This window comes from Megalobrama amblycephala, linkage group LG2 (genome assembly GCF_018812025.1).
Source record: "Megalobrama amblycephala isolate DHTTF-2021 linkage group LG2, ASM1881202v1, whole genome shotgun sequence".
In the NCBI taxonomy this organism is placed as follows: Eukaryota; Metazoa; Chordata; class Actinopteri; order Cypriniformes; family Xenocyprididae; genus Megalobrama; species Megalobrama amblycephala.
Genome location: NC_063045.1, coordinates 6,465,937 through 6,493,805, shown reverse-complemented (window position 1 = coordinate 6,493,805; position 27,869 = coordinate 6,465,937). Strand labels below are relative to the sequence as shown.

The window sequence follows — 27,869 nt, the reverse complement described above, 5'->3', positions numbered from 1 at the left end:
AAATGGACAATTTATTTTGATACATGATTAATACACCCGACACACCCAATTTCCAAGATGGCCGCACGTATGGGTTTTGTGTTAGTTTGTTAGTCTTTTAAATCGTTTTTGAAGTTGTTTTGAAGATTACTAAAATCGTTTTATGTCATTTGATTTTATTTATATAAACTAATTGGAGACTGGAAACATCCCATGTTTGAAAAATGTGGACTTTTATACCGATATGCCTACTTTGCTCCATGATATGGAAAATGCAATTGGTTGGCGGCGGGCCTTTCGTTGTTGAACGGGAGAGACGCGCACCTGCACCTGTTTCTGCACCTGTGCCATGTCTATGGGTTTCGAGCGGGCCATAGTACGATAACAGCTACTACACTTGTTACTAATGATTTAATCACCGCTCTCGATGAGAGACAGCATTGTGCGGCCTTGTTTGTCGATTTGACAAAAGCGTTTGATTTAGTGGATCATGGCTTACTGTTGCAGAGGCTTAAAAGTATAGGCCTCTGTAACTCGGCCTTGAGTTGGTGTCAAAATTATTTATTTGGTCGAACGCAATGTGTTGCTATAGATAATTATGTTTCATCCATGTTAACAGTTGAGAAGGGTGCCCCGCAAGGTTCTTTACTGGCACCACTTCTTTTTTCTATTTTTATAAATGAATTAGGGCAGGGAATAAAATCCGCAAAGTTACACTTTTATGCTGACGATACAATAATTTATTCAGCTGCAGCCTCTCTTTCACAAGCTATTGAAATGTTACAGGATTCTTTTAATACTCTTCAGCATAATTTATTGAAATTAAAATTAATTTTAAATGTGAATAAAACTAAGTACATTGTTTTTTCACGTAGTCGTTCCATGATCACCGCTCCGACTATTCTTACTGCTGATGACGTGCAGATAGAGAGAGTAACAACCTACAAATATCTGGGAATATGGATAGACGAGAAGTTGGCATTTGATGTTCATATTGATTACTTAGTAAAAAGATTACAACCAAGATTGGGCTTTCTCTTTCGGCAAAAAAAATGTTTCTCCTTTGGAGCTAGAAAGAAAATTATTCACAGTACTTTTTTACCCATTTTAGATTATGGTGATATTATTTATATGCATGCTTCTATATATTTATTAAAAAGATTAGATTGCATTTATCATGCTGCGTTGCGTTTTATAACAAATGCTTGTTCACGTACACATCATTGTTTGTTATATAACCGTGTAGGTTGGACCTCTTTACATCAAAGAAGGAAATCACATATATTAGTATTTACAGTAAAGGCATTGTTGGGTATGCTGCCAAATTACATTACTAGGCTTTTATGCCTGTATAAAAAGAACTATAGCACTAGATCATCGATTGGCATTAAATTAGAAGTACCTAGGATACACTCAGAACATGGAAAATCAGCTTTCTCTTACTTTGCTCCTTGGCTGTGGAATGAATTTCAAATTAATGCTCAACTAGAAAGAATTCCTTCTTTGAATGTGTTTAAGAATATATTGCGATGTAAATTGAATGAAGTGTGTGGCTGTTTTAATTAATTTGGTGATATATGATTAATGTTATTGTTTTTACCTTATCTGTTTGGAATTTGTTATGTGTTTTGTAATTATGTGAAAATTTTAATACGGCCATCTTGGCCAGGACTCCCTGGAAGAAGAGATTTCTTTTTATCTCAATGGGACCTTCCTGGAAAAATAAAGGTTAAATAAATAAAAAATAAAATACACAAACATTCATTATTTGACATATATTAAGGTTGATCGGGAAACTTTTTCCCAGTCATCTCAATGGCCAAAAGTGTCCCAGTCAACCTGAATTCACTGGTCATTAATGTTCATAAACATGCATGTTCTTCATGGGGTTTTAATTAGGGGCACATGAAATTTTGAAATTGAAATTTTGAAAGAAAAAAAAAATAATAAACTATGTCAAAACATATATCACAAATCCTGGAATAAAGATGGCAATATGGCCTTGATTTGCTTTTGATTAATAGATGCTTTCTATAATGTGTGATGGAGTGAACATATGATATTATGTGAGACATTTAATGACATTTTGTTTTTGTACAAAAAGATGGGCATGGACTTGCCAACAACAAACTTTAGCTACTGTAGCAGTCCCTTAATATATGAAAATATGACACATAAGAAAGCTATTCTCAGATCAAAAAATTACATTTTTAGTCAAAGATTGACATTTTTACCTCTCTTTGAATTTTAATGACTTTATTTACTTAAAACTATTTTTATAACAACAAAACGTTATCTTTTTACAGACAGTGGCCCCCCCAAATAATTTACACAAATGCATTTGCATTAAATTACTATTTATTACTGGAATAAATAGTAAATAATAATTATTAAAAAATAATTACTGGAATCACTGTAGTTTTTTGTTTGTTTGTTTGTTTTGTTTTTTAAGAAATTAATTTCACAAAGATGAAGTTTATTCAACAAGGATTAATTAAATAGATATATATTTTTTTTTTTTTAAAAAGGGAAAAAAAGACATTTCTAATGTTACAAAAGATTTCAATACTGTTCTTCAAACTTGCTGTTATGTGAATCAACAGGCACTGTATCATGGTTTCCTTGTTTTCAGCACTGATAATAGTAGCATGTTTCTTGAGCAGCAAAACAGCATATTAGAATGATTTCTGAAGGATCATGTGACACTGAAGACTGGAGGAACAGGAATAAACAGCCATTTAAAATATATTAAAATAGAACACAAATTGCAATATTACTGTTTTGCCTATTTTTGATCAAATAAATGCAACCTTGGTGACCCTAAACATAAATAATTTTAATCCTTTTGAAGAGCAATAGGCCTACATCATATCAAAATGAACAAGAATTTAAGAACAATACCAGAATAGATATAGCTAAGTCCTCAAAAACATTTATACAGGTTTATTTCAGTTGTTACAGGCAGTGATGTACTTAATAATAACAACCAATAAAATACCGAGTTTTAAAACATCGCAAAGGAAGAGCACGAGGAGCAGAACTCATTGTAGACGATAGCTGAAGGTTGTTACATGAAGTATCTGTCATTGTTATAGACGACTGTACAAATCGTGCATACTAATGAGCACATTATAAACTGTTACGTGTTGAAAACAACTGTAGTTTAGGCATAAGTCAGCCGCGACGCTGAGAATATAATTACCTTTATGGAATAATCCATATCCATAATGTCTTGAGATACAGTGTGAACTAAAATTCTCAGTTGCACGTGCAATCGCGCATGTCTGCGAAACTCATTAATATTCATGTAAGCTCCGCCCTCTGAAACCGAAAATCTCAGAAACCGAAAATCTCGTAACACCGGTCGCGTGCAGCGCTGCAGCCACGTAAACAGAGTTTGCCCTTCCCCTACTGACTTTCACTTTCGGACGGGTGCCCGAATATGGAAGTGAATGAGGCTTTGCGATTTTTTTTATTTTTTATCTAGGCCTACGTGAAATTCTGCATCCATTGTACGATTTTTTTAATAATTTTTTTCCACCTCAGAAGGGCAGCGTGAGTCGAGAAGGGCATATGGGCAGTTGCCAGGGCAACCTGAGCAACCCCCCTGTGCAGGTCCCTGGTAAAAGTCATAGATCTGAAATTTCATTTTTTTTTTTTTTTTTTTTTTTTGTTTGTTTGTTTTTGTTTTTTTGTTTTTTTATGATTCCAGTAAAAAAAAAATATATATATATATATGTAGCACAGTTAAGTTCGTAGTTGGGGAAGGAAGAGGACAGGGTCGACGAACAACTGCTGACTGAGACTTTATTAGGTTTCAAAAAGGTTCAACAGAAAGACTGTGCAGCGCACAACAACAAAAATAAACAATCCACAAAGGGCTTCACTCCAGGTTCGGTATACACCATCCACAAGGGCTTCTCTCCAAGTCTGGTATACACAATCCACAAGGGCTTCACTCCAAGAACCTCGACACGACTCAGTCAGCAGTTCCCCTCTCTCTCACACACTCCTGCTTCTCACGGCGTTTTATCCTGTCTCTGCGCCAATCACTGGAATGAGAAACAGGTGTTTGTGATTTGTATTCAACCCACTCACTTACTAAACGTCTCCCGCTATTCTCTCCGGTTGCAGACCTCGCTAAACCACGCCCCCCTCACATACCCCCACCGCCCGACTCAGGCCGGGGAGCAGAAAAGTCAGGAGAGTGAAGCAATGGTCCGCCACATAGAGCAGCCTTCACCTGGGTGAAGGCCTGCTGGCACAGCTCCGTCCACTGGACCGTATCTGGAGCATCCTTTTTAGTTAGATCAGTCAACGAGCTGGTGAGGGCCGAATAATTAGGTACAAACCTTCTATAATATCCCGCCAGCCCGAGGAACTGTCTAACCTCCTTTTTGGTCTTGGGGCGCGGACAGGTCGCAATCGCTGCTGTCTTGTCAATTTGGGGACGCACCTGCCCATGCCCCAAGTGGAAGCCCAGATACCTTACTTCCACGCGCCCAATTGCACACTTCTTCGGGTTGGCCGTGAGCCCAGCCCCTCTCAGCGATCTCAGGACGGCTCTCACATGCTGCATATGCCTCTGCCAATCATTACTATAGACAATAATATCATCTAGATAGGCAGCCGCATATGCAGCATGGGGCCGGAGAATCTTATCCATGAGTCGCTGAAAGGTAGCCGGTGCCCCGAACAGCCCGAACGGAAGCGTAACAAATTGGTGTAATCCGAACGGCGTCGTGAAAGCTGTCTTTTCTTTGGATAAAGGCGACAAGGGGATCTGCCAGTACCCTTTCGTTAAGTCCAGTGTCGAATAAAATCGAGCCGCACCTAGCCGGTCAAGCAATTCGTCCACCCGCGGCATTGGATACGCGACGAATTTCGACACTGCATTCACCCTGCGATAGTCCACGCAGAAACGAACCGAGCCGTCGGTCTTGGGAACCAAAACTATCGGGCTCGCCCAGTTACTGCTGGACTCTTCTATTACTCCCATTTTCAGCATTGCCTCTAATTCGTCCTGAACTACCTTTTTTTTGTGTTCAGGTAACCTATACGGCCGGCTGCGAATAACCACGCCCGGCTCCGTCTCGACATGGTGCTGAATGAGGTTGGTACGTCCCGGCAGGGGAGAGAACACGTCTGCAAATTCTGTTTGCAATTTAGATAAATCAGTGAGCTGGGAGGGCGAGAGGTGATCTCCTCCCGGGATCAGAGCGAGGGATTGAGTTTTTATAATCGCCTCTGGCCCGAGATCATCCTCCCCGCTAATCACCGTCGCCAGCATCACTGATTCTGCCTCATTCCATTTTTTCAGGAGGTTGAGGTGATAGATTTGACGTGCCCCCCTCCTGTCGGACCGTACCACCTCATAATCGAGCTCGCCCACTTGCCGTGTGACCTCAAAGGGTCCTTGCCACTTTGCAAGTAATTTCGAATTTGAAGTAGGGAGTAATATAAGCACTTTCTCTCCCGGTGCAAATTTGCGTAAATTAGACCGTCTGTTATACAGCTGGCTCTGTCTGTGCTGGGCTTGTAACAAATTCTCCATTGATAGCCGCCCCAAAGTGTGGAGTTTTGTTCTCAAGTCCAGCACATACTGAATTTCGTTTTTGGCCTGAGATGGTCCGTCCTCCCAAGCCTCCCTCAGGACATCCAGCACCCCGCGGGGCTGGCGTCCGAAGAGAAGCTCGAAAGGGGAAAACCCCGTGGAGGCTTGCGGGACCTCTCGCACTGCGAACAGAGGTTCTAACCACTTATCCCAATTTTTGGCGTCCTCTTGAACGAACTTACGAATCATGGATTTAAGCGTGCGATTAAAACGTTCGACCAGCCCGTCTGTTTGTGGGTGAAAGACGCTGGTACGAACCGATTTAATGCCCAATAATTCGTACAGTTCGCGTAACGTGCATGACATAAACGCCGTGCCTTGATCAGTGAGGATTTCTTTTGGAATCCCCACCCGGGAGATTAAAAGAAACAGTGCATCCGCAACACTCTTAGCAGAAATGTTGCGGAGAGCCACTGCTTCAGGATATCGCGTTGCATAATCAACAATGACTAATGCAAAGCGATGTCCCCTTGCTGATCGTTCTAATGGCCCGATGAGGTCCATACCAATTCTCTCGAAGGGGACCTGCATTAATGGGAGTGGGCGCAATGGCGCTTTTGGGGTGGCCGGTGGGTTTACCAACTGGCATTCACGACAAGACGCGCACCACCTGCGTACATTCTCGTGAATGCCCGGCCAGAAAAACCGGGTCATGAGACGATTTAGTGTCGCCGCCTGTCCCAAATGCCCCGCCATCGAATTAGAATGAGCCGCGTGGAAAAGCATTTCCCTGCGGCTCTTTGGCACTAACAACTGGGTTGTATCTTCTTTTGTTTGAGTGTCTTGGGTCACTCGATACAACTTATCTTTTATAATCGCGAAATATGGATAAGCAAGCGGACGTCCAGGCTGGAGAGGCTGACCATCAATCATGCAGACCCTTTCAAATGCATGTTTTAGCGTCTCATCGTGAGACTGCTCCAGGGGAAAATCATCGCGTTCCGGAAGAATTAGTCTTCCGGCTTCACTCAGATCCCCTGCAGCAGAACTCTCCGGTCTCTGATCAGTCTCTCCCACCTGCACTCGCCTGCTTCCTTTCGCCCAAGAGGCATCCGAGCATAAACATCCCAATAATTGCTTGAACGCAGGCCAATCCGTTCCCAAAATTATCGGATGCCGGAGGTGCGGGTTAACTGCCACCTCAACACTATGCTTTTGTCCCCTAAATTTAATTATGACGGACATTATAGGATATCTCACCACATCCCCGTGCACGCACCGAACCCCAACCATGCGGCCTGTATCCAATGCCCCAGATAAAATCAGGCTTTGATGAACAGAGGTTTGGTTGCAGCCCGAGTCCACCAAAGCCTGATAGGTACCCCCCTTGATACTCACAGGTATTTGGTACCCGCCAGCCTGACCAGGGGCGGCCTGTGGATCGTCGGGGACCCGGATCACTGTCCCGACCTCCATAACCGGACATTTATCCACAAAATGATCGCCGACCCCTTGGCACGCCACCATGTGGTCCTCCGCAATTGGATGGCTGAGTCCAGCGACGTGGGGCGGTGGCACTGGACCCACTCGGCAGTTTTTTCCGGGAGCCGAGTGATGAACTGCTCCAGTACCACGCGATCGATGACCAGGTCCATGTCGCTTCCCTCAGCCAGCAACCATTTGCGGCACGAGTCCCGGAGCTGTTGGGCCATCATAAAGGGCCGGCCGGACTCACCCAGGTCGAGGGAGCGGAAGCGCTGTCGATGCTGCTCTGGGGTCCGACAAACCCGCTGGACGATGGCCCGCCGTAGGTCGTCATAGACCAGGAGGTTCTGGACTGGGAGCTGCTGTGCCGCCACCTGTGCTTCTCCTGAGAGGAGCGGGACCAGCCTCATAGACCACTGGTCCCGCGGCCATTTACACGCCTCCGCGGATCTCTCAAAGAGCTCGAGGAAAACTTCTGGATCGTCCAGTGGGCCCATCTTGTTTAAGGGCAGGTGGACAGGCACAGCGGGCTGCTCGGTGGGTTCCCCGGGAACCTCCCGGTCAATCCAGCTCCGGAACGCCTCGCGGTCCTCCTGCTGGGTCTGTAGGATGGCTTGAAAACACCGCTCCTGATCACTTCTTAGCTCCAGCAGGGCCTGTTGTTGTTCGCAGTGCAGGACCGCGAGGGACGCGATGATCTCCGCAAATGGGGTGGAGGACGAAGCTTGCATGGCGACGTGCTCCCGTCTTCCTTCCCGGGTTTCGGCACCAGTGTAGCACAGTTAAGTTCGTAGTTGGGGAAGGAAGAGGACAGGGTCGACGAACAACTGCTGACTGAGACTTTATTAGGTTTCAAAAAGGTTCAACAGAAAGACTGTGCAGCGCACAACAACAAAAATAAACAATCCACAAAGGGCTTCACTCCAGGTTCGGTATACACCATCCACAAGGGCTTCTCTCCAAGTCTGGTATACACAATCCACAAGGGCTTCACTCCAAGAACCTCGACACGACTCAGTCAGCAGTTCCCCTCTCTCTCACACACTCCTGCTTCTCACGGCGTTTTATCCTGTCTCCGTGCCAATCACTGGAATGAGAAACAGGTGTTCGTGATTTGTATTCAACCCACTCACTTACCAAGCGTCTCCCGCTATTCTCTCTGGTTGCAGACCTCGCTAAACCACGCCCCCCTCGCCACAATATATTTAAAGGGGACATCGGATGCAAAATTCGCTTGTACATGGTGTCTGAAATGATGTTTCATTAACAAAATTCGGGAGGAGCATTTTCAAATGATCCTTTCAATCATCACGTCATTCTGACCAGCTGTCAGCAATCAGTAATCAACAAGTCTACCCAATCAGCATAAGTGGAGACCATTATAAATACACAGTCGACTCACCCATGTTCCTCGACAGTTCTTCAGCATCCCTCCACCACCCCATCTCCTCACTCTCGCATAGTTATCTTCCTAACCAAATCTCACACGCGCCTGGTTATTTCCTTAACCAGAATACGGGGGGAGTACTCTGGGTTCGGGCCAAATACCGAGCTTGGAGCCCTCTCCTCGGACAGCACGCCAAATACGCATACTTATATTTTACTTATTATATTATACGCATACGCATATTTATTTATCTGACTTATTTGCAAGTGTGAACTCGTGAACTTAAATGTGTGTTGGCAGTGTGTCTACACAACCACCCTATTTATTACAGAGCCCCTAAAGGGTGGAAAAAAATTGGGATGGGAGGACAATTTTTTTTCCCAAATCTTTTACGTTCCTTCACAAAACTTTTGCGTTCCCCCGAGAAACTTTGCATTCCCTTGCAAAGATATTTGCGTTCCCACGCAAAGATATTTGCGTTCCCTCGCAAAGATATTATCGTTCCCTTGCTGTGAGCTCGGACAAACAGTTCCTCTTTAATGTCCCGCTGGCTGGCAGTAGTGTTTCAGTCAGCTCCATACCTTAATAATGCACACAAATAATGCATGGCTCGTAGAGTTTGAACTTGTTGGACTCAAATATAAAGAAATGCAGTCAGTGCTCAAGTCATGGAGTTCAGTAAAGTGCTCAAGTCAAGGAGTTCAGTAAATTTGGCAATATATTGACAGATTCAAACTTCCCGGATCAATAACTCATGAGCTAAACATTTTTAAAACACAAATGCAGCCATTTCTAATCATAGTAACCTAGAAAATGAGCTACAACAACCCAATTTTCCACAAATGTGCTTTATAACATATAAATTAGTCTCTATGCAGGCAGCGGAGAGACCAGTCTGAAGGGACCGTCTGAAAAGTGCAAAACCCTTTTGCTCATTTTGTATTATGAAAAATACTCAACTTCACTGTAACACATTCTACTGTCACCAAATTCAGTTCATACATCACTGCTCTCCTACTGGTAATAGGTACTACAACACTTAGTTTGGCAAGTAGCACATAAAGGCCTTCTTTACACAAATGATGTTGGTACACAGCTTACATATAACAGCTTTTGCGTGATAATTGCTTACTGAATTTGATGGCATTACAATTTATTTAATATTTTTACTAATAACAGTGAAGTTATCGATTTTTTTTCATAATAAATAATCATAAAAGTTATGCATTTTCTATCAAACTAAGTGTTCCAGTACAACCAGTAGAGCAGTGACGTATGAACTGAATTTCAAAAGGGTTTTGGGTTTGGCACTTTTCAGACGGTTCCGTCAGACTTGTCTCTCCGGCGCCCAGTGTTGCCAAGTCCCGCAGAATTGGGCTGCTTTTACACTGTTGCTGCGGGTTGAATCAACCCAAAATAACGTGATATTTAGTCCCTGTGTAACCCCTCATAATTAGGGTGGTTAATGGACTGTTAATTTGAAAAGAAAATGTAGTGTGCCATTTTACAAATGTGAGCGGAGATAGAAGATTGTTGATTTCAGAGTGCAAATATTTTTAATATTTATAATATTTATTTCAAAGATTAAACATCTTTTTGTACTTTTATTTCGAGGAACTCCGGTGAGTGTTGTTCCTCCGTTATTGCTCTGTAATCAGTCATATGTGTTTAATTAATGGTTTACGGTAAGAAATATGATTGATAACTAACTGATGAGAAAATATAGAAATATGCATGTTGAAAAAAAGAGATAAAGAATAGTTTGTCATAAAAAAAAACAATCGGAGTTCAATCCAATGAGTTGTTCAAATCAACTGCGTCACACACGTTGTCTGATGTGTGTTAGTTCATGCAAACTGAGCCAATTTGTGATAGTTTGATATTATTAATCAACTATATGGGAATATACTGTTAAGAAAGAGAATTTAGAGTATGTGATGACATGCATGTATGACATTTAGTTGTTTTATTTCTTTTTTATTTAGTCATATAATCCATCCTATCATCCATCCATGGCCAGTTCCGGTTGAAAGGGCACGCTGCCGCGTTTTGGCTGCCGCTCCTTTCTCCCGTTAAGTATTTGTTTTTTTAATGGATTTAAAACATTATGTTTTTTACAGTCACTGGATTACTGCTGCTATCTCTGGGTGTTTGCAGATCACTAACCATCAACAACTGTGCGACCCAGGACTTGCACAATTGTGATGCTGCAATTTGCGTGGATTCCTCTCGCATGGCTATAAGGTACACTTCTCGCCAGCTGCTGAACCTAAATGGGAATTATGCTTTGGGGACTGAACCACGCGCACTCTGCAACACCAATGGAATTCTTCATCCAAAACGCTATCTACATCGATCATCACGGTGTAGGTACCTTTGTTCGTACCAAAATAATGTTTTTTATCCAATTGCCTTGCGCCCACTGACTTCTCTGACTTTATTGACTCTGCTACAAGTTGTATTTTACCATCTGATGCATTGGATGACAAAGTAAACAGGCTAAACACAATTCTTTTATCCGGCCTGGACACTTTTGCTCCTTTGAAGTCACAAATTGTTTCTTTTAAACGATCTGCCCCTTGGTATAACAATGAACTGCACGTCATGAAAACTCCGTGTCGCAAAATGGAGCACAAATAGCGCTTCACTGGTTTAACTGTGTATCATCAGGCCTGGAAAGAAAGCTTGTGTGAATATAGGGCTGAAATTGTATCAACAAGGTCTGCTCACTTCTCTCAATTATTGCAAGTAATCAAGATAACCCTAAAAAATTGTTTCATTCAATCAACAACTTTTTAAACAGAAATAATATCTTCAATGTTTCTTCTTATGATCAACTGTGTAACAGGTTTCTTGTGTATTTTAGCAATAAGATTGAGGTGATTCGAGATCAGATTACTACTACTCATACATCTGTTACTTCTACAGTAAATAACATAGAATGCTCTGGTGTTTATCTCTCAGAATTCTCCACTTTAGTTTCTCAATCTTTGTGTAATGTGGTTTTAAAAATGAAAGCTACCACCTCAATTGTTGATCCTACACCAGCTAGGTTGTTTCAGTCATGCTTTTCTTCCTTGTGTCCAGCTATTTTGAGTATTCTAAATGACTCTCTGTCTTCTGGTGTTGTGCCATCTGCACTTAAAATTGCCGCTGTTACCCCAGTTCCAAAAACAAATACCTGTGACTTTGAGAATCTAAAATTTTTTCGTCCAATCTCTAATCTACATTTCATTGCTAAAATTTTAGAACGTATTGTTGCCTCACAATTGCTCTCCCATCTGTCTGTAAATAACCTCTTTGAGCCTCTTCAATCTGGCTTCTGAAAAATGCATAGCACTGAGACAGCATTAGTTAAAGTCACAAATGACTTACTGATGGCTTCCGATTCTGGATGCTTATCAATACTGATTCTGCTTGATCTCAGTGCAGCATTTGACACTATTGATCATTGTACCTTACTCACCCGCCTAGAGTCTGTCTTTGGTGTATCTGACTCTGTTTTGAACTGGTTTAAGTCTTATCTCTCAGATCGCAAACAATTTGTTGTGTTGGGTGGCTGTAGATCTGAGGTTGGTGTGGTAAAATATGGTGTACCTCAGGGTTCAATTTTAGGCCCTCTACTTTTTAGTCTTTATATTTTCCCTCTTGGCCAACTCTTGAGGTCTCTTGGACTTGACTTTCATTTTTATGCTGATGACACCCAGATATACATTCACTCAAAACCTGATGTAAATGCGGCTGTTTCATTTCTTTCTAACTGTATCACAGAAATCAAAAAATGGATGTCAGTTAATTTCCTATGTCTATACAGTGATAAGACTGAAGTGATGCTCATTGGTTCGCCTTACCGGTTACGCAGAGTGGAACCTGTAGCTTTACATGTGGATGGCTCTGTTATTCAGTTCCAAAACAAATTAAAAAACTTCGGAGTAATATTTGATTCCAATTTAACATTTGATCTTCACGTACGAAATACTGTTAAAGTTTCTTTTTTTCATCTCAGAAATATATCCAAACTACGGTCCATGCTAAGTTTTCCTGTAGCTGAAAAATTAGTTAATACCCTGGTTTTCTCTAGAATTGATTATTGTAATGCCTTGTTAGCAGGAGCATCAAAATCTACTTTGAACAAACTACAGTGGGTTCAAAACTTTGCTGCGTGTATTTTGACTAGGACAAGACAAAGAGATCATATAACACCTATTTTAGAGACCCTGCATTGGCTCCCTGTCAAATTTTGTATTGATTTTAAAATTCTTATGTTAACCTACAAGGCATTAAATGGACTTCCTCCTCAATATCTTACTGAGCTTTTAATACCCTACATTCTGACACGTGATCTTCGTTCGGCTGATTCTGGTCTTTTAGTTGTTCCGGTAACACAGTTAAGAACAATGGGTGATAGGGCGTTCTCTTCAGTTGCCCCAAAGTTATGGAATTCTCTGCCTTCCGAGATTAGAAATGCAGCATCCCTAAAAATGTTTAAATCATCCCTTAAAACTCATTATTTTAGGGAAGCATTTGTGTGAAAAAGTAATTCTTGTGGTTGTCATGTGATTTATTTTATGTATTTTTTTTTCTAATTTATTTTAATTTTTTTCCCCATTGTTTATAAATACCTTTTGTAATGTGTTTTTATTATGCCTATTTTATGTATCTTAATTTTACTTATGTAAAGCGCTTTGAGAAATGACTTTTAAAAGTGCTATACAAAATAAAGTTGTTATTATTATTATTATTATTATAATATATAATATGTCAGACATTGATCTGTTTAATGTTGATTAAGTGGGTATATTCTCACAGTATTTTCTTTGTAAGATTTAATATGCAGTTGGAGGAAGAAAAGAGAATGATTTGAAATTTCATGTGCTTAATGTCTGTTGTTAATTCAGGTGAAGTGAATGTGAATGAATGATAAGTTTTCTGCATTATGCAGTCTGGCGAGGGGGGCGTGGTTCAGCGGAGTCTGCAACCGGAGACGCATGGTGAGTAAGTGGGTTAAATGTAAATCACGAACACCCGTTTCTAATTCCAGTAATTGGCGTGGAGACAGGATAAAACACCAGAGAAGCAGGAGTGAGAGAGAGACTGCTGACTGAGAAACACTGGGACTGATCTGGAGATCACTACTGGAGTGAAGCCCGTCTGTGGATGTGGATTATTTGTTGTGCGTTGCACAGACTTTTGTTTGGACACTTGTTATTGAAATAAAAGCTCAGTCAGCAGTCAAAGCCGACCCTGTCCTCTTACTTCCCCACGAATTTGAACTTATTACACTGGTGCCGAAACCCGGGGAGGAAGACCACGAGAGGTTCCGGAGCTGGATTGACCGGGAGGTTCGTATGAAGACCACCAGTCCACTCGCTGCGCCCACTAGGGTGACCACCTGTCCCGCTTTGCGTTGTACCGCACAGCATTTTGACTCCTTGTCCCGCACGTCGCATATTGAGAAAATGTCCCGCATTTTCATCAGTCTGTTGGTTTTTAATTATAATATTAAGAAAACGTGCATGCGTTCTTTTGCCTTTTTAAGAAAGCATTAAATTTATTATTTTTGCTGCGTAGTTTTTCACCTATATTTAACAGTGCTTCGACAGAAGTAACATCCCGCCTTACACAAATACAACAGCCGTTTTTAAAATCCTATCCAATGGTTGAAAAGAAAGGAGTAAACACGGTCACTAGTAGGTTGTGACGGCTGTCAATCTAAATGTGGAGTGGAGTTGGACTTGGTCAGAACTGTTTCAAAAATAGGGTGACCAGACCGGTTTTTGGTGTTCTGTTCCCGACTGGAGCTGTCGACGGAAATGTCCCCGTTTTACAGCTCGTTCAAAACAACCCGCAAATACATTGCAAAAAGACCGACGAGCATAGAGCAGCCTGCTGGAGAAATTGTGTAGTGTTCATGTTCTCCAACAGAGGGGGCTGTGTAGCTACACTTGGTCGCGCGCGCCGCTACTTCATGAGGCACGTAATCTGGATCTGGACCAGAGCAAATACCCAGATAACACAGTTACGTTGTGACGACGTAACTGGACCGGACCATATTCGTTATAGCGACGTACCAAATAACGTTCTAGGGACGTAACTTTGTGATTCCCATATTCGTTGTGGCGACGTTTTAGTGGTACGTTGCTGGAACGTGACAGGTACGTCCTAAAGACCAAAATACCACCTCGACCTTTATCTTAAAATCTGCTTCTCACCTTTATTCCGGGGAATGGAAATGTGCACCGTCCATAACCTTGAAATCCATGCAGAACTGATAAACACTTCATTCTCTGCTATAAAACCTTATAAATTCTAATTGTTATATGGAATTGTGTTGCTTTGGTTAATACATTTGCAGATCAAAATATGTAGTGGAAACCAATATAAACCCTCATTAAATTCTGATAGAAAATGGCTAGAAACACACTGCATCCATGAAATCATCACACTTTGTACAATTACTAAGCCAATACATTTGAACATTACCATGTAACCATGTAAAGTGTTAACACATGAATTCATAAATTGAACACATTCATAGATCAAACAATACAATCAATAAATAAATGTAACCAGTAATTAATATGTTTTATTCTTTTAATTGACAAAGTGTTTTATCATTAGATGGGTATAGTTAAATAATGATTTTATCAATTATATTTATAGATACTCTTATGATTACTACTATCCATTGTTTGGCACAAAAATGACAAAGATATGAAAAAGATTCAGCCGATATTTTATTACTTTATTTGCAAAAAATATATTTTAAACCATTTCTTAAGTGTCCTGTATGAGGCAGCTGCTACAAATATACTGAGGTAATTTGCTTTAATACTGCTTTACTGCCAGACAATATCACAATTACCAAAGATATACAGTCCTTGAGCTTCTCAAAAGCTAAAAAAATCCAGAAGATGACATTCATAAAGAGTCAAAGATATGTATAAAGAACAATATAGAGATTTTTAGCATTTCTTCAAATAATAGTTTGGCCCACCCAAAAATACATGTACAGTTTTTGTTCAAGAAAATGAACATGTGGACTTTCTCAGGAAGAATTTGAAATCTCTCATTACCGTGTCCTCAGCTGTGTAGAACACTCTTGCCAACAGTGTTGCAGAGGTAGATGATGGAGAGCTGTGAGAGAAGAGGAAGAGTGTCTTCCTGCTTCGCTACTGTTCGGACGCTCTTGCTTACAGCTCCGCGCTTTGCTCTATTGCTTTTATATTTTATCTCCTAATTTTAACTACAGCAAATAGGCACAGTGCTCAAACGACAAATCTTGGCACCAACAATCTTTTTAACTGGAAGAATTGCTACAAAAAAGGGGAATTTTTATCCAACCAGGCTCCCACTGACGACAGCCATCAGCTTACATTCCGGAGAAGGGAAAACACAGCTGCCTACATCCGAAAGGATTAGAAATAATATGCCTCCTCTGGTTGAAGAATCTACCTGCTGCACAAACTGCCACAGACTTCTACAAAGGATTGCAGTCCTTGAAACAAAGTTACTTGCGGGACTACCAAACCAGAAGGAACACACAACAGAGCTTCATCATGGACATCCTCAGCACACAGTCGGTGAGTCCCATGAATCTAATGCCCCTAAACAGACCGTACTGAGTGCCGAAATTGATCAACATATTAATCGATGGCACACACAGGGAGTGAGACCCAAAGGCACTTGAGACATCAGATTGTCACGAGTATCACACATTAATGCAGTAGCATCCTCTACCCCAAACAATAGCTCCCTACCACCGCCAATACATCTGGAGAACAGATTTGAAGTGTTAATGAATGTGGGTGAGGAATCCCCAAACATGATCGGACACAGATCAAATCAGACTCTATTATCAGAAACATTAGCAGCAGGGATACAACTACATGCTGCCTTCCACAAGCAACAGTTTTTGATGTAAACAGGGAACTTAAGAGCATTCTGATGAAATATAAGACTGCAAATCGACTAATCATTCATGTGGGGAAGAATGATATTTGGAAGGAGCAGTCAGAACTCCTTAAGAGGGATTTCAATGAACTTTTTGAAATGCTTAAAAGACTAAAAGTTCAGTCGTTCATCAGTGGACCACTCCCAGCAAGAGGAACAAATAGATTTACACGGTTGCTTGGTCTTAACACATGGCTGCAAAAAACCTGCAACTTAAAAGGACTGAATTTCATCGACAACTTCAATCTGTTCTGGAGTCAGAGACAACTGTTCACTCATGATGGCCTGCACCCAAACAAACTGGGCTCAAGAGTGCTAAAGGACAATATCTACTTCTGCCTCCATCATCCTTCAGCAGTGTGTGCAAATCCACTCAACCTAAATGGCACAAACACACCTGGACAGAGTACAACTGACCACAGGACTTCATTTCAGCACCTGAATGGACATGCGGTTGACACATCCCACAAGGTCAATGATAACACCACGCAGCCACAACAACCACTGCTCACTGACACAATCCTGACTGAGCCCTGCCCACAGAGCTCACCGAGAGACAGTGACGTGTTAGAACTGCTCCAAGATTCAGCACCCAAGGACAACTTTTGGGAAAACAGCCAGGGAAGCCAGGACAACATATTACAGCCTCCGGTAACACCAGAGCAACAGCCCCTCTCACCGGACACGTTATCCCTCTCTCCAGCATCCCCTCTTCTGTGCTTCTCAGAGAAAATGGAGGAACTGGTGTATGTTGGAACCAAACTCTCCCACTCTTTTGCTGCAAGCCCCCAGATATCAACAAAAAAGCGTCAAGCCCCGAAACCACCAAAACCTGTGGGCCCAGCTCACCCTCCCCCTCCTCCTGCGAGAGCTCTTCGGCCCCTGCCACAATGCCAGGGCCCTCAACCTCCTCCGTCTGTTCTAGGTGAACCAAAAACAACCGATAACAGCTCTCAGTGATGTGTGTCGGGTCCCCGCTATGATAACAGTGACTTTATCAAATGTTTACAGAACAAGTGGGAACCCAGTGTGCCTGTAGCTTTCTCTATTTCTGTTTTATTACGTTATAGAAAGCCTAAGGCCTTCTCAAACCGTTTGGCAAACCCATTTAATCTGCTACCTATTGCACGTCAAACTAAGACTACTGTAGAGACAGAAAGTAAGACTATTAAGTTAGCACTTTTAAACATCCGCTCACTTAAAAATAAATCATTTCTAGTCAATGACTTAACCCTCAGGGGTCTGAGGATTTTTGGGACCCTGGAGAAGTTTTGACATGCCCTGACATTTGTGCTTTTTTCAGTTGTTCATAAACATATTAATGACAAAAGTGTCATTACACTGTATTCAGCACAAACTAGGCTACAATAATATGTGAGGAACATGTATATACATGTTTGTGTTTTTGAAGGAATAACGTTTATGCGTGGTTATTGAAAAAACAAAAAACTTAAGTCACTGAAATAAGGCCAAAAAAAGTATATTAAATCTGTGTTCATAAGACTTCTGGGTATTGGAGGTTGTAGACTAGAGTTTTTGCTTCAGAATGAAGTAAAAATTATCCTTCCTACTCCTTCATATAAAACAATAGAGAGATTTAAATTTTCTAAGACACTTTTGGTCAAGAAACACAGTATGCATGGAGGCGTGAATCCTCATGTATAATGGGTGATTCTCACCTGAGAAGACAAAAGAATTGAATAATAATGACCTGAAATGACTTGCATATTAATGAGGCCTTTCAGTCAGGTAGGCTGTGAAAAAACCCTCTGTGATCATGCTGATAACAGGATTAAAGTCCACTCAGGACAAAAAAAACATGATTTTTGTGATCTCATGCATGCACGTATTATTGCACATGATATGAAGAAAATTTTTTATAGGCCTATGTGAAATTACACTACCAGTCAAAAGATTGAACACATTGCCATTATAATGTTTTTAAAAGAAGTCTCAAGTCTCTAACCAAATAATGGTTTTCTATTTTAATATACTTTAAAATATAATGTATTTCTGTGATGCAAAGCGTCTGAACATTCCTACCTCTAGGGCATTTCATATAGGCTACTATATTTGTTATATTATAGAGCCTAAATGTTGATGTGCAGTTGACAAACTATACATCATTAAAAAGATCTAAGACTCAAGCTTCACATTTTGACTCTTAAAATCTTATATTGACCATAATTTCTTAATATGCTTAAAAGCATACACATTTGGAGAAATATTGATGGATTCTCATATGTTTATATCAATTTTCTATACAGAGGAGTAATATTTATTATTCTATATTTATTGTCATTATTATGAGCGCTGGATGCTGTGTTTTTAATTCATACTTGAGCCAGAGGACGCTCTGCCCCTTTTGTCCACAAATGCCTCAGTAAAAGAAGAGGCAAATCATGTGACAATCAAGGAACTAACAGAGGCAAGAGATCGCTAAATATGGCTATTCAAAACACTTTTGAAGACAATAAATACACGATTGAGACGATGTATGCATGTATTGCCTCTGAATTTGCGTCTGAATAGCGCTGGCTCCGTGGGCGTGGCCGCATTAGCGGATAATGAGCTGAATCAAGGAATTCTGACATGGCTCTCTTTTCATACAGATTACATAAACACAGAAGGTTTGTTTTCAATTTGACTTACATGATTTAAAACCTGACATCTTAACGTTTTTTTAGACATAAGTGTAATTTTTTTGTCATTAGTATTCACTAAGTTACAGTTCATTTTCTAAGAACTATCAGATTGGACTTCGTTCAGAGGGAGACGAGAGATCACGCATCATGTTAGTTTTCTTTATTTTACAAAAAGCACAACATTTTGTTTTTACTCTGAGTGTACACAAATGAAAGAAGATATTCCACAGATTAAAATGGTGTATAACTCTTAATTGTATGTGCAACATTGACGGAGTATTTTGAGTCTCTTTCACACTGATAAGAAAAAAACCACGGTGGTATCGCCGGCGATACCTTCAGACCTCAGAGTGTTAATAACCACAAACAACCTAGATTTTATTCTTCTAAATGAAACATGGCTTGAAGACAGCTGCAGTGCAACAATCCTGAATGAAACAGCCCCTCCTAACTTTACTTTTATGAGTGTCTGCAGAGCTGTTAGGAGAGGTGGAGGTGTTGCTGCTCTATTTAAAGATGTCTATCAATGCAAGCAAGTGTCATTTGGTGAATACTTGTCTTTCGAATACTTGGGTATTGTGTTAAAAGGTGCTCCTCGCATTCTACTTATAGTTATCTACAGGCCTCCAAAATACTCTCCAGCCTTTGTGGAGGACTTTACAGAACTGTTATCAGCAATTTCCTCTGAGTTTGACTGTTTTGCTATTACTGGGGACTTAGTAATAGCAAACATCCACATAGAAAATGCAGAATCCAATATGGCAAAATAAATCATAACTGTTTTGAATACTTTTGATCTGACTCAACATGTACATGGACCCACACACAATCGTGGACACACTCTAGATTTAATTATTAGTAAGGGTCTAAAAATTTCATCCATTGTCATTAAGGATGTAGCGCTATCTGATAATTTCTGTATTTTCTTTGATTTATTGATCTCTCCGACGGTTGAAGCTAGATCTATCTCGGTCAAAAAGCGATGCTTAAATGAGAATACTAGTGCACTGTTTATGAAGGCTATATCTTTAACACCAAGCATATCTGCAGACTCTGTTGATTTTCTCCTTGATTCTTTTAACTCAAAAGTACAGAATGTTATTGATAACATTGCTCCTGTGAAAGTCAGGAAGAAGAGTGGCAGACAAAAAGCACCGTGGAGAAACTCAACAGCAGTGCAAAATATGAAAAGACAATGCAGAAAAGCTGAGCGCATGTGGCGAAAGACAAAACTTGAAATCCATTATAACATCTATAAAGATATTCTTCATGCTTTCAATGTGGAATTAGGCAAAGCTAGACAGACCTTCTTCTCAAATATTATAAACAAAAACTTAAACAACACCCGCACTCTTTTTGCTACTGTAGAGAGACTAACAAACCCCCCAAGTCAGATTCCCAGTGAAATGCTCTCAGACAGCAAATGCTATGAGTTTGCTTCCTTCTTCTCTGAGAAAATTAATAATATCAGAAAGGTGATCAGCACATCCTTGAGCTGCACTGGGGTAAAACAGATCAGATCACAACATCAGAAAGCAGCTATTATGTCTGTTTTCGAAGCAATTGATGGTAAAACTTTAGAAGAAACAGTACAGCACCTTAAAACATCAACCTGCGCCCTTGACACACTTCCCACATCTTTTTTCAAAAGTGTGTTTAACTGTTTAGAAGCAGATCTCCTAGAAGTGGTAAATGCCTCACTTCTCTCTGGGACTTTTCCAAAATCCCTGAAAACTGCAGTTGTCAAGCCCCTCCTGAAAAAGAGCAATCTGGATAACACCATATTGAGCAACTACAGACCAATCTCAAATCTTCCTTTCATAGGCAAGATCATTGAAAAAGTTGTTTTCAATCAGCCGAACAAGTTCTTAAGCTTGAATGGATACTTTGACAACTTTCAATCTGGTTTCCGACCGCATCACAGCACAGAGACAGCACTCATAAAGATAATAAATGATATTTGCCTAAACACAGATTCAGGTAAATTATCAGTGCTGGTTCTACTCGACCTCAGTGCTGCGTTTGACACTGTCGATCACAACATTCTTCTTGACAGGCTGGAAAACTGGGTTGGGCTTTCTGGGATGGTCCTTAAATGGTTCAGGTCATACTTAGAAGGGAGAGGTTATTATGTGAGTATCGGTGACCATAAGTCTGAGTGGACATCCATGCCATCCCTCAAGGTTCAATTCTTGCACCCCTCCTGTTCAACCTATATATGCTGCCACTGAGCCAAATAATGAGAAAGAACCAAATTGCATATCACAGCTATGCAGATGACACCCAGATTTACCTAGCCCTATCACCTAATGACTACAGACCCATTGACTCCCTGTGCCAATGCATTGATGAAATTAAAAATCAGATGTGTCTAAACTTCCTTAAGTTAAACAAAGACAAAACTGAAATCATTGCATTTGGAAACAAAGATGAAGTTCTCAAAGTGAACATGTACCTTCACTCTAGGGGTCAAACAACTAAAAATCAAGTCAGGAATCTTGGTGTGATTTTGGAGTCAGACCTGAGTTTCATTAGCCATGTAAAGACAATAACTAAATCAGCATATTATCATCTCAAAAATATTGCAAGAATTAGATGCTTTGTCTCCAGTCAAGACTTAGAGAAACTTGTTCATGCTTTCATCACCAGCCGGGTGGATTATTGTAATGGGCTCCTCACTGGTCTTCCCAAAAAGACCATAAGACAGCTGCAGCTCGTACAGAACGCTGCTGCCAGGATTCTGAGCAGAACCCGAAAACATGAACACATCACACCAGTCCTCAGGTCCTTGCACTGGCTTCCAGTTGCATTTAGAATTGATTTTAAAGTACTGTTACTTGTTTATAAATCACTCAATGGTCTAGGACCTCAATACATTGCAGATATGCTCATAGAATATAAACCTAACAGATCACTCAGATCATCAGAATCAAGTCATTTAGAAATACCAAGGGTTCACTCAAAGCAAGGAGAGTCTGCTTTTAGCTGTTACGCCAGCCGCAGCTGGAACCAGCTTCCAGAAGAGATCAGGTGTGCTCCAACAGTAGCCACATTCAAATCCAGACTCAAAACACATCTTTTTATCTATACATTTGCTGATTGAGCACTTTATTTTATACGTGTTATCTTTTTATTCTTTTAATTCCTTTTCCTGTTTTTATTTTCATTTTTAATGTATTTTATATCTTTTATGTATCATCTTGTTATTCTGACTTTTAATGCATTTTAAATATTGCTGTCTGGTTGAAAGAGCTGGGAGAATTAGGAAGAAAGTGATCAGGGTAAAATTTGGTAAATTTGGATAATGGGACAAACCATGGGGAAATTTAAGCTGTAGTGCATGGTTAGGATATGGATAACAAGGATAACAACAACAACAACAATAACAACAACAACAACAAACTCTCTGAGACTTCCTAGCTCTTCCATCCAGATAGCAAAATTCTCTGTTTTTACTGTTATTTCTATTCCTTATGTTCTATTTTTATTATTCTTTTTTTATGTAAAGCACTTTGAATTACCATTGTGTATGAAATGTGCTATACAAATAAAATTGCCTTGCCTTGCCTTGCCTTTCTCAGGTTCTTCTGAGGCAAGGATAGGAGGATGGTCTCTATATATTCACTTTGGATTTTGGCAAACTGGAAGCTAAAAAAAATTATTGTAGTAGTTATTGTAGTCAGGTTTATTGTTTGTTAGAAAGGTATGAGGAAAGCATGTTTAACTTACATGTTCCTCCTCTTCTTCATCCTGAGCTGCACTGTCACCTTGGTCACCACTGCCATCATCATCCTCCTCTGGCAGCTGAAAGGTTGAATTACATTGTTAGAAGTTGCATTTTTACTTTTGAAAGCAGTCTCTTCTACTTACCAAGGTAGCATTTGATGAAAAAATACATTAAATAATAATACTGTGAAGTACTTTTACTTTAATATTCTAAAATAGTTTTACTATTAACTGTTTTCTAGTTTAATCTATTTTTAAAAGTAAGTTATTCCTGTGATCAAAGTTGAATTTTCATCATCATTAACTCCAGTCTTTAGTGTCACATGATCCTTCAGAAATCATTCTAATATGATGATTTTATGCTCAAGAACACAAAAATATGAAGCAGCACATTTTAAAAGAAATGTCCGAGCATCAATTCAGCATATTAGAATGATCAAAGATCAAGTGGCACTGAAGACTAGAAAAATGATGCCGAAAATTTTCCGTCAAAGGAATAAATTAAATTTTGCAATATCTTCCAAATCTCAATATCTTTGACTGGCAGTGTACATTATTACATTTAGATAATAAATAGTGCACAAATTCTCAAAGAACTTACATTTTAACGATTACTTCCCTCACTGCTGACTCCTTCAAGCTGGGGACACACTGAACGACTAGAAGAAACATTCTAAGACTGAAATCAACACACTTAAAAACTGTTACCTTCGACTGAAGTGGATTTAAATACTTAGATTATAAACAGACTGAACGCAACTGGCTCTGACTCGACGTGTTTGGGCAAGATCAGTTGAAAGTATCAAATTACATTTATAATCGGCCTTACAGTCGTTAAGTGTGTCCCTGGCTTTAGTTGTTGTTGTAGCCTCCTCAAAAATACATCTTTCTGTACACGAAAGCAAGAAAAAAAATTTTTAAGAAAAAATACAGTAAAGGCATATTTCATGTAGCCTAAATGAATTGTGATTATGAAGTTTTTTTTTAAATTTTTGATAGTATTTTGAAATCATTAAAATATCATGTATATATTGTAAGTTACAACATTATTTGTTTTTATCATGACATGAATTCATGTTGTTCCAAACCTGTTAAGACTTTCGTTTCACAACTGCCACTTTGATGTTTAAAACAAAAGTTCATACAGATCGTAAATCTAATCTAATGAATATTGAGAGGTTTAGTCCAAATTTTCTGAATAAACTCGATCACTTTATATAATGAACAAATTTAATACACAAGTGCATATACAAACAAGTACAGTTGAGCTTCCATTTATGTTCGCTAATTAATGTTTATATGTGGAAAAAAAAAGTCTAAACTCAAACTGTATATTGCATTAAGCGAACAAGTCTCTTTGAAGTTCAAGTTCAAATTTGGACTAAACTGCTCCATTCATATGGATCACTTTTACAATGTCTTTATGAACTTTTTGAAGTGTCAAAGTGTTAGTTGCATGGTCTGTAAATTGAGGGAGTTAACTCTCAGATTTCATTAAAATATCTTCACTTATGTTTCGAAGATGAACAACACATTCTTGCATGTTCGGAATGACATAAGGGCGAGTCTTTTTTTTTTTTTTTTCATTTTTGTGTGAACTAACCCTTTAGGCAGGCGTACACTTTGTAAGTTCGAACACTCAGTAGTTTGTGAGCCCTTGCATACAAGTTAGTTAACCCAATAATCATGTCAAAGCAGTTGGTACATTGCACGACTGCACTACACAGCTTTTCTATGTTTTAAAAACAGACTTAACATTTATCTATTATGGGTTCTAATTAGGAGATGATGAGCACATTAAGCTTTGTGCCATGCTGTTTCTATTTATCAAGCAGTAAAAATGCCCCTTTCAACGCCCAAAACAAGAAGCTTGCGGATGAGATGATGAGAGGAAGGAGATTTTGGATTGTATTTGATAGTCGAATTGATTCGAACAATTTTAATCGAACAGATTTTAAAAAAGCTTTAATCATGCCCTTTCAATCCGAATGAAATGTCAATTGGACCCGGCCAATTCATTTCAACTAATGTGGTTACATGTGACTTTTTATTCCATCTGTGCTACTAGTCTGATTAAAGTCTAATTATTAGAGCCCATGTAAACACAGCTAATGTTGCTGGTATAGCTTCAGATTTAAAGAAGTTATAGGGTTGCCAAGCAGCCTATGTGATGTGATTGTGTATAATTTGGGACTATACAATAGCTGCATTTACATGGACCCTAATAATTAATTTGTAATCGGACTAGTTGCACAGTCGAATTAAAGGGATAGAGGGATGAAAATTCTATTATCATTTACTCACCCTCAGCTTGTTCCAAAGCTATATAAAATATTTTAAAGAAAGTTTGTTACCAGGCTGCTTTGGGCCAACATTGACTTCCATAGTAGAAAAAAATTCATTTTTGGGTGAACTATCCCTTTAAGTCACATGCAACCATGTCATTCAGAATGAATTTGCCAAATCAGATTTTAAAATTTCATTCTGATTGTAAGGGGTGATTTAAACCTTTTCTAATCTGTTCCATAGGACATGTAACACTTGATCAGATTAAAAACTGATATTTGAAAGTGTAAAGCATGTGTAACCATTGTTGTTGAATGAATGCAGTGTAATAAATGACGGTTGTCATAAAATTTCAAAATGCTTCTGTTTAGTTTTGAGCATTTTTACTGCTTGATAAATATAAGCAGCACAGCACATAGCTTCATGTTCTCTGCGTCTCCTAATCAGGACCTGGAATGATAAATATAAAGTCTGCTTTTTGAAACAGAAAAGAAGCAATAACAGGATGATGGTTAATACGCACCAACAGCGGGAAAGTCTGTAATTTTGGACAGACAGTGCATTTTAAAATATCAAATCCGATTTCTAAATAAATGTACACATCACCTATATTCAGATTCATCAATCACAATGATTTCATTCTGAATTAAATAAAAAAGTGTAAATGTATCAAATAGTAAAATTGCTGACCCCTCAAATTCAGAATTATTAACATCTCCTTGTCTCTGTGAGTAACTGAATTGTGAAATTCAACCCTGTGAATTACCTGTTTGTCCTCCTGAGCCTTTTAACGAGAAGGCTGCTTTTATGGCTGGATGCTGATTGACACACCTTTTGACCATGTTCTCACATCCAGGACAACAAAATGATCAAGCAGACCTGAAACAAATGACCCATGATTGAAATCACTTTAAATCCATTTAGTCTTACCTAAGTGATATTGGAAAAATGAGGCATAGTTGTTCACCCAGTATACCCTGCTTCTCCTGGAACATGGTCTGCATGATGAATGATCTCTTGATCCTGGACCCGTGCAGAACACCTGGAGATTATCTGAATGATATGTGGTTGCATATAAAGGGTAATTAATGACTGAACATTACATACATACCGATAGCAGCACTATTAGTCCAGGGCCTTATATCTATTGGTACTGAACAAGTCAGAAACTAATTTAATACCCACCCCTGCTTATAATCATTGTTGTCTTGTTGTTGCTGCACAGGCTGTCTCTTCTCCAGCTGCTGAAAATAAAAAGTCAAGTCAAGTCACCCTTATTTATATAGCGCTTTTTACAATGCAGATTGTGTCAAAGCAGCTTTACATTGTTAATTGGTATATCATTTTCCTTTTAAAGAATAGTGTCAATGCAGGCAGATCAAAAGCACTGTTGAATAAATGTCAAGAATACTGTTGAATATCAAATGTCAAGTCAAATTAAATTAAATTAGGGCTGCACGATTAATCGTATTTTAATCACGATAACGATATCTGCTTCTCCCGATTGATTTTAAATAATCGTCACGATATTGGCCCACTCTATGAAAATGAACATAATTTGGAAATATTGGAAGTAATATTAGGAGTTTCGCTGTTTTATCTTTTGAAGTACCTAAAGGTTTCACCAGTTTTCATAATGTTGATCAGCTAGAAATGATTGTTCTTTGCTTTACAAATTTGCCGGGCAATTTGAATCTGGTTTGTCTTATTGCAAACGAATTTTGTTGCTTTAAAATCTAATGTGAATATATATTACAAAGCGCTCACCAAAACCATGTTTTGTATTGATTTACCATCTAACGAAGTTATCATAGTTGGTTAAATTAAGTCGTTGTGCCACCTACAGGCCTTTTGGGTGAATTGTAGGTTGGTAAAGAACTTGCAAAATAGCCATAATTACATTACTCTTTTTGATAGAATAAATGTACTTAATAATCGTGATTATAATTTTGAGGAAACTGTGGCACTGGCTGTCGTGTCGATGAGGCCTTCACAATGGATGATCTAGTCGACTCGATCTCTGCTGATACTTCAGGGCTGCGTTGTGGTCGTATCAAGGCGCCGGTCCTCGGTCTCATCTGGATACGGCCCGAATCCGGTTGACTACGGTAAACCTCGGGATAAACAGAAAGACTAATATTAGCGTAGATGCCATTCTTTTTCTGATGTAACGAGTACATCTGGTGTTATAGGAAGTGTTCCCGGTTCCGGCTGAACTAATTTATGCAGCCTAATAATCCTTTAACCCTTTAAGACCTGAAGGCTTTTTTAGAGTTTTTTTTTCTGAGCGACACACACAAAAGTAAAGACTCATAACTCCAAAATTCTAGCAAGGAGAGTCAAAAGGTAGGTATCATTTGATAGAAAACATTTTAAATTTTAAGAAAATATAAATTACATTACATTTGGATATTTTCTTGCTGAGAAACAGCTGATAAAAGACAAAAAAATATATATAATTTTTTTAAAATAATTTTTCTTTTTTATTATTTGACATGGAATAACTCAGGAACACAATAAGATCGCTAAAAAATTCTTTTTTGGTGATGCTCTCCTATATGTGAGCTGGTTCAAATTTCGTGTTGATAGCATAAAGAATAGTTTGAAAAATTGTTGTTCATTTTTTCCGCAGCCAGGTGGCGCCAACGGGCGGTAAACTCCGGTTTAGAGGTGCTTCTCAGCACTCGTTAGGAGTTTTTCAAAATGGTTAGATGCATTAAAAAGATGAGATTCTAAGCTTTAAAATGATATCTATTATTAGGGCTGTAACGATATCCCAGCTAACACACGACGTAACAGTAACGTAATGTATTCGTACTTTTTGGTAATGTCATGACTTACTAACTGACAACGT

General features: G+C 39.3%; 2 protein-coding genes across 10 annotated transcripts in view; one reads left to right on the top strand and one right to left on the bottom strand.

Moving 5' to 3' along the window:
* The window catches only part of LOC125263285, a 1,003,076-nt gene that overhangs the window by 198,586 nt on the left and 776,621 nt on the right, over positions 1-27,869 (top strand). The gene's annotated exons all lie outside the window — the stretch shown is intronic.
* Positions 3,703-26,365, bottom strand: LOC125263290. Of its 8 annotated transcripts, none has more exons than XR_007183745.1 (7): positions 26,201-26,365; positions 25,983-26,068; positions 25,782-25,894; positions 23,331-23,618; positions 22,733-22,807; positions 6,932-8,105; positions 3,703-4,031 (listed from the first exon to the last, which is right to left on the bottom strand). XR_007183745.1 is itself a non-coding variant. In XM_048182301.1 (6 exons), exon 6 carries the CDS (start codon positions 7,747-7,749, stop codon positions 6,991-6,993), a length of 759 nt encoding a protein of 252 aa, XP_048038258.1. In that variant the 5' UTR covers positions 7,750-8,105; positions 22,733-22,807; positions 23,331-23,618; positions 25,782-25,894; positions 25,983-26,068; positions 26,201-26,365; the 3' UTR covers positions 6,641-6,990. The 8 variants fall into 8 exon arrangements, 1 of the variants encoding a protein (XP_048038258.1); XR_007183748.1 differs by having other exon boundaries at positions 23,331-23,388; XR_007183747.1 differs by having other exon boundaries at positions 25,992-26,068.

What these genes read in the sequence shown, in the direction of transcription:
- LOC125263290 (XM_048182301.1), bottom strand. Translation starts at nt 7,749, where the DNA reads ATGCAAGCTTCGTCCTCCACCCCATTTGCGGAGATCATCGCGTCCCTC.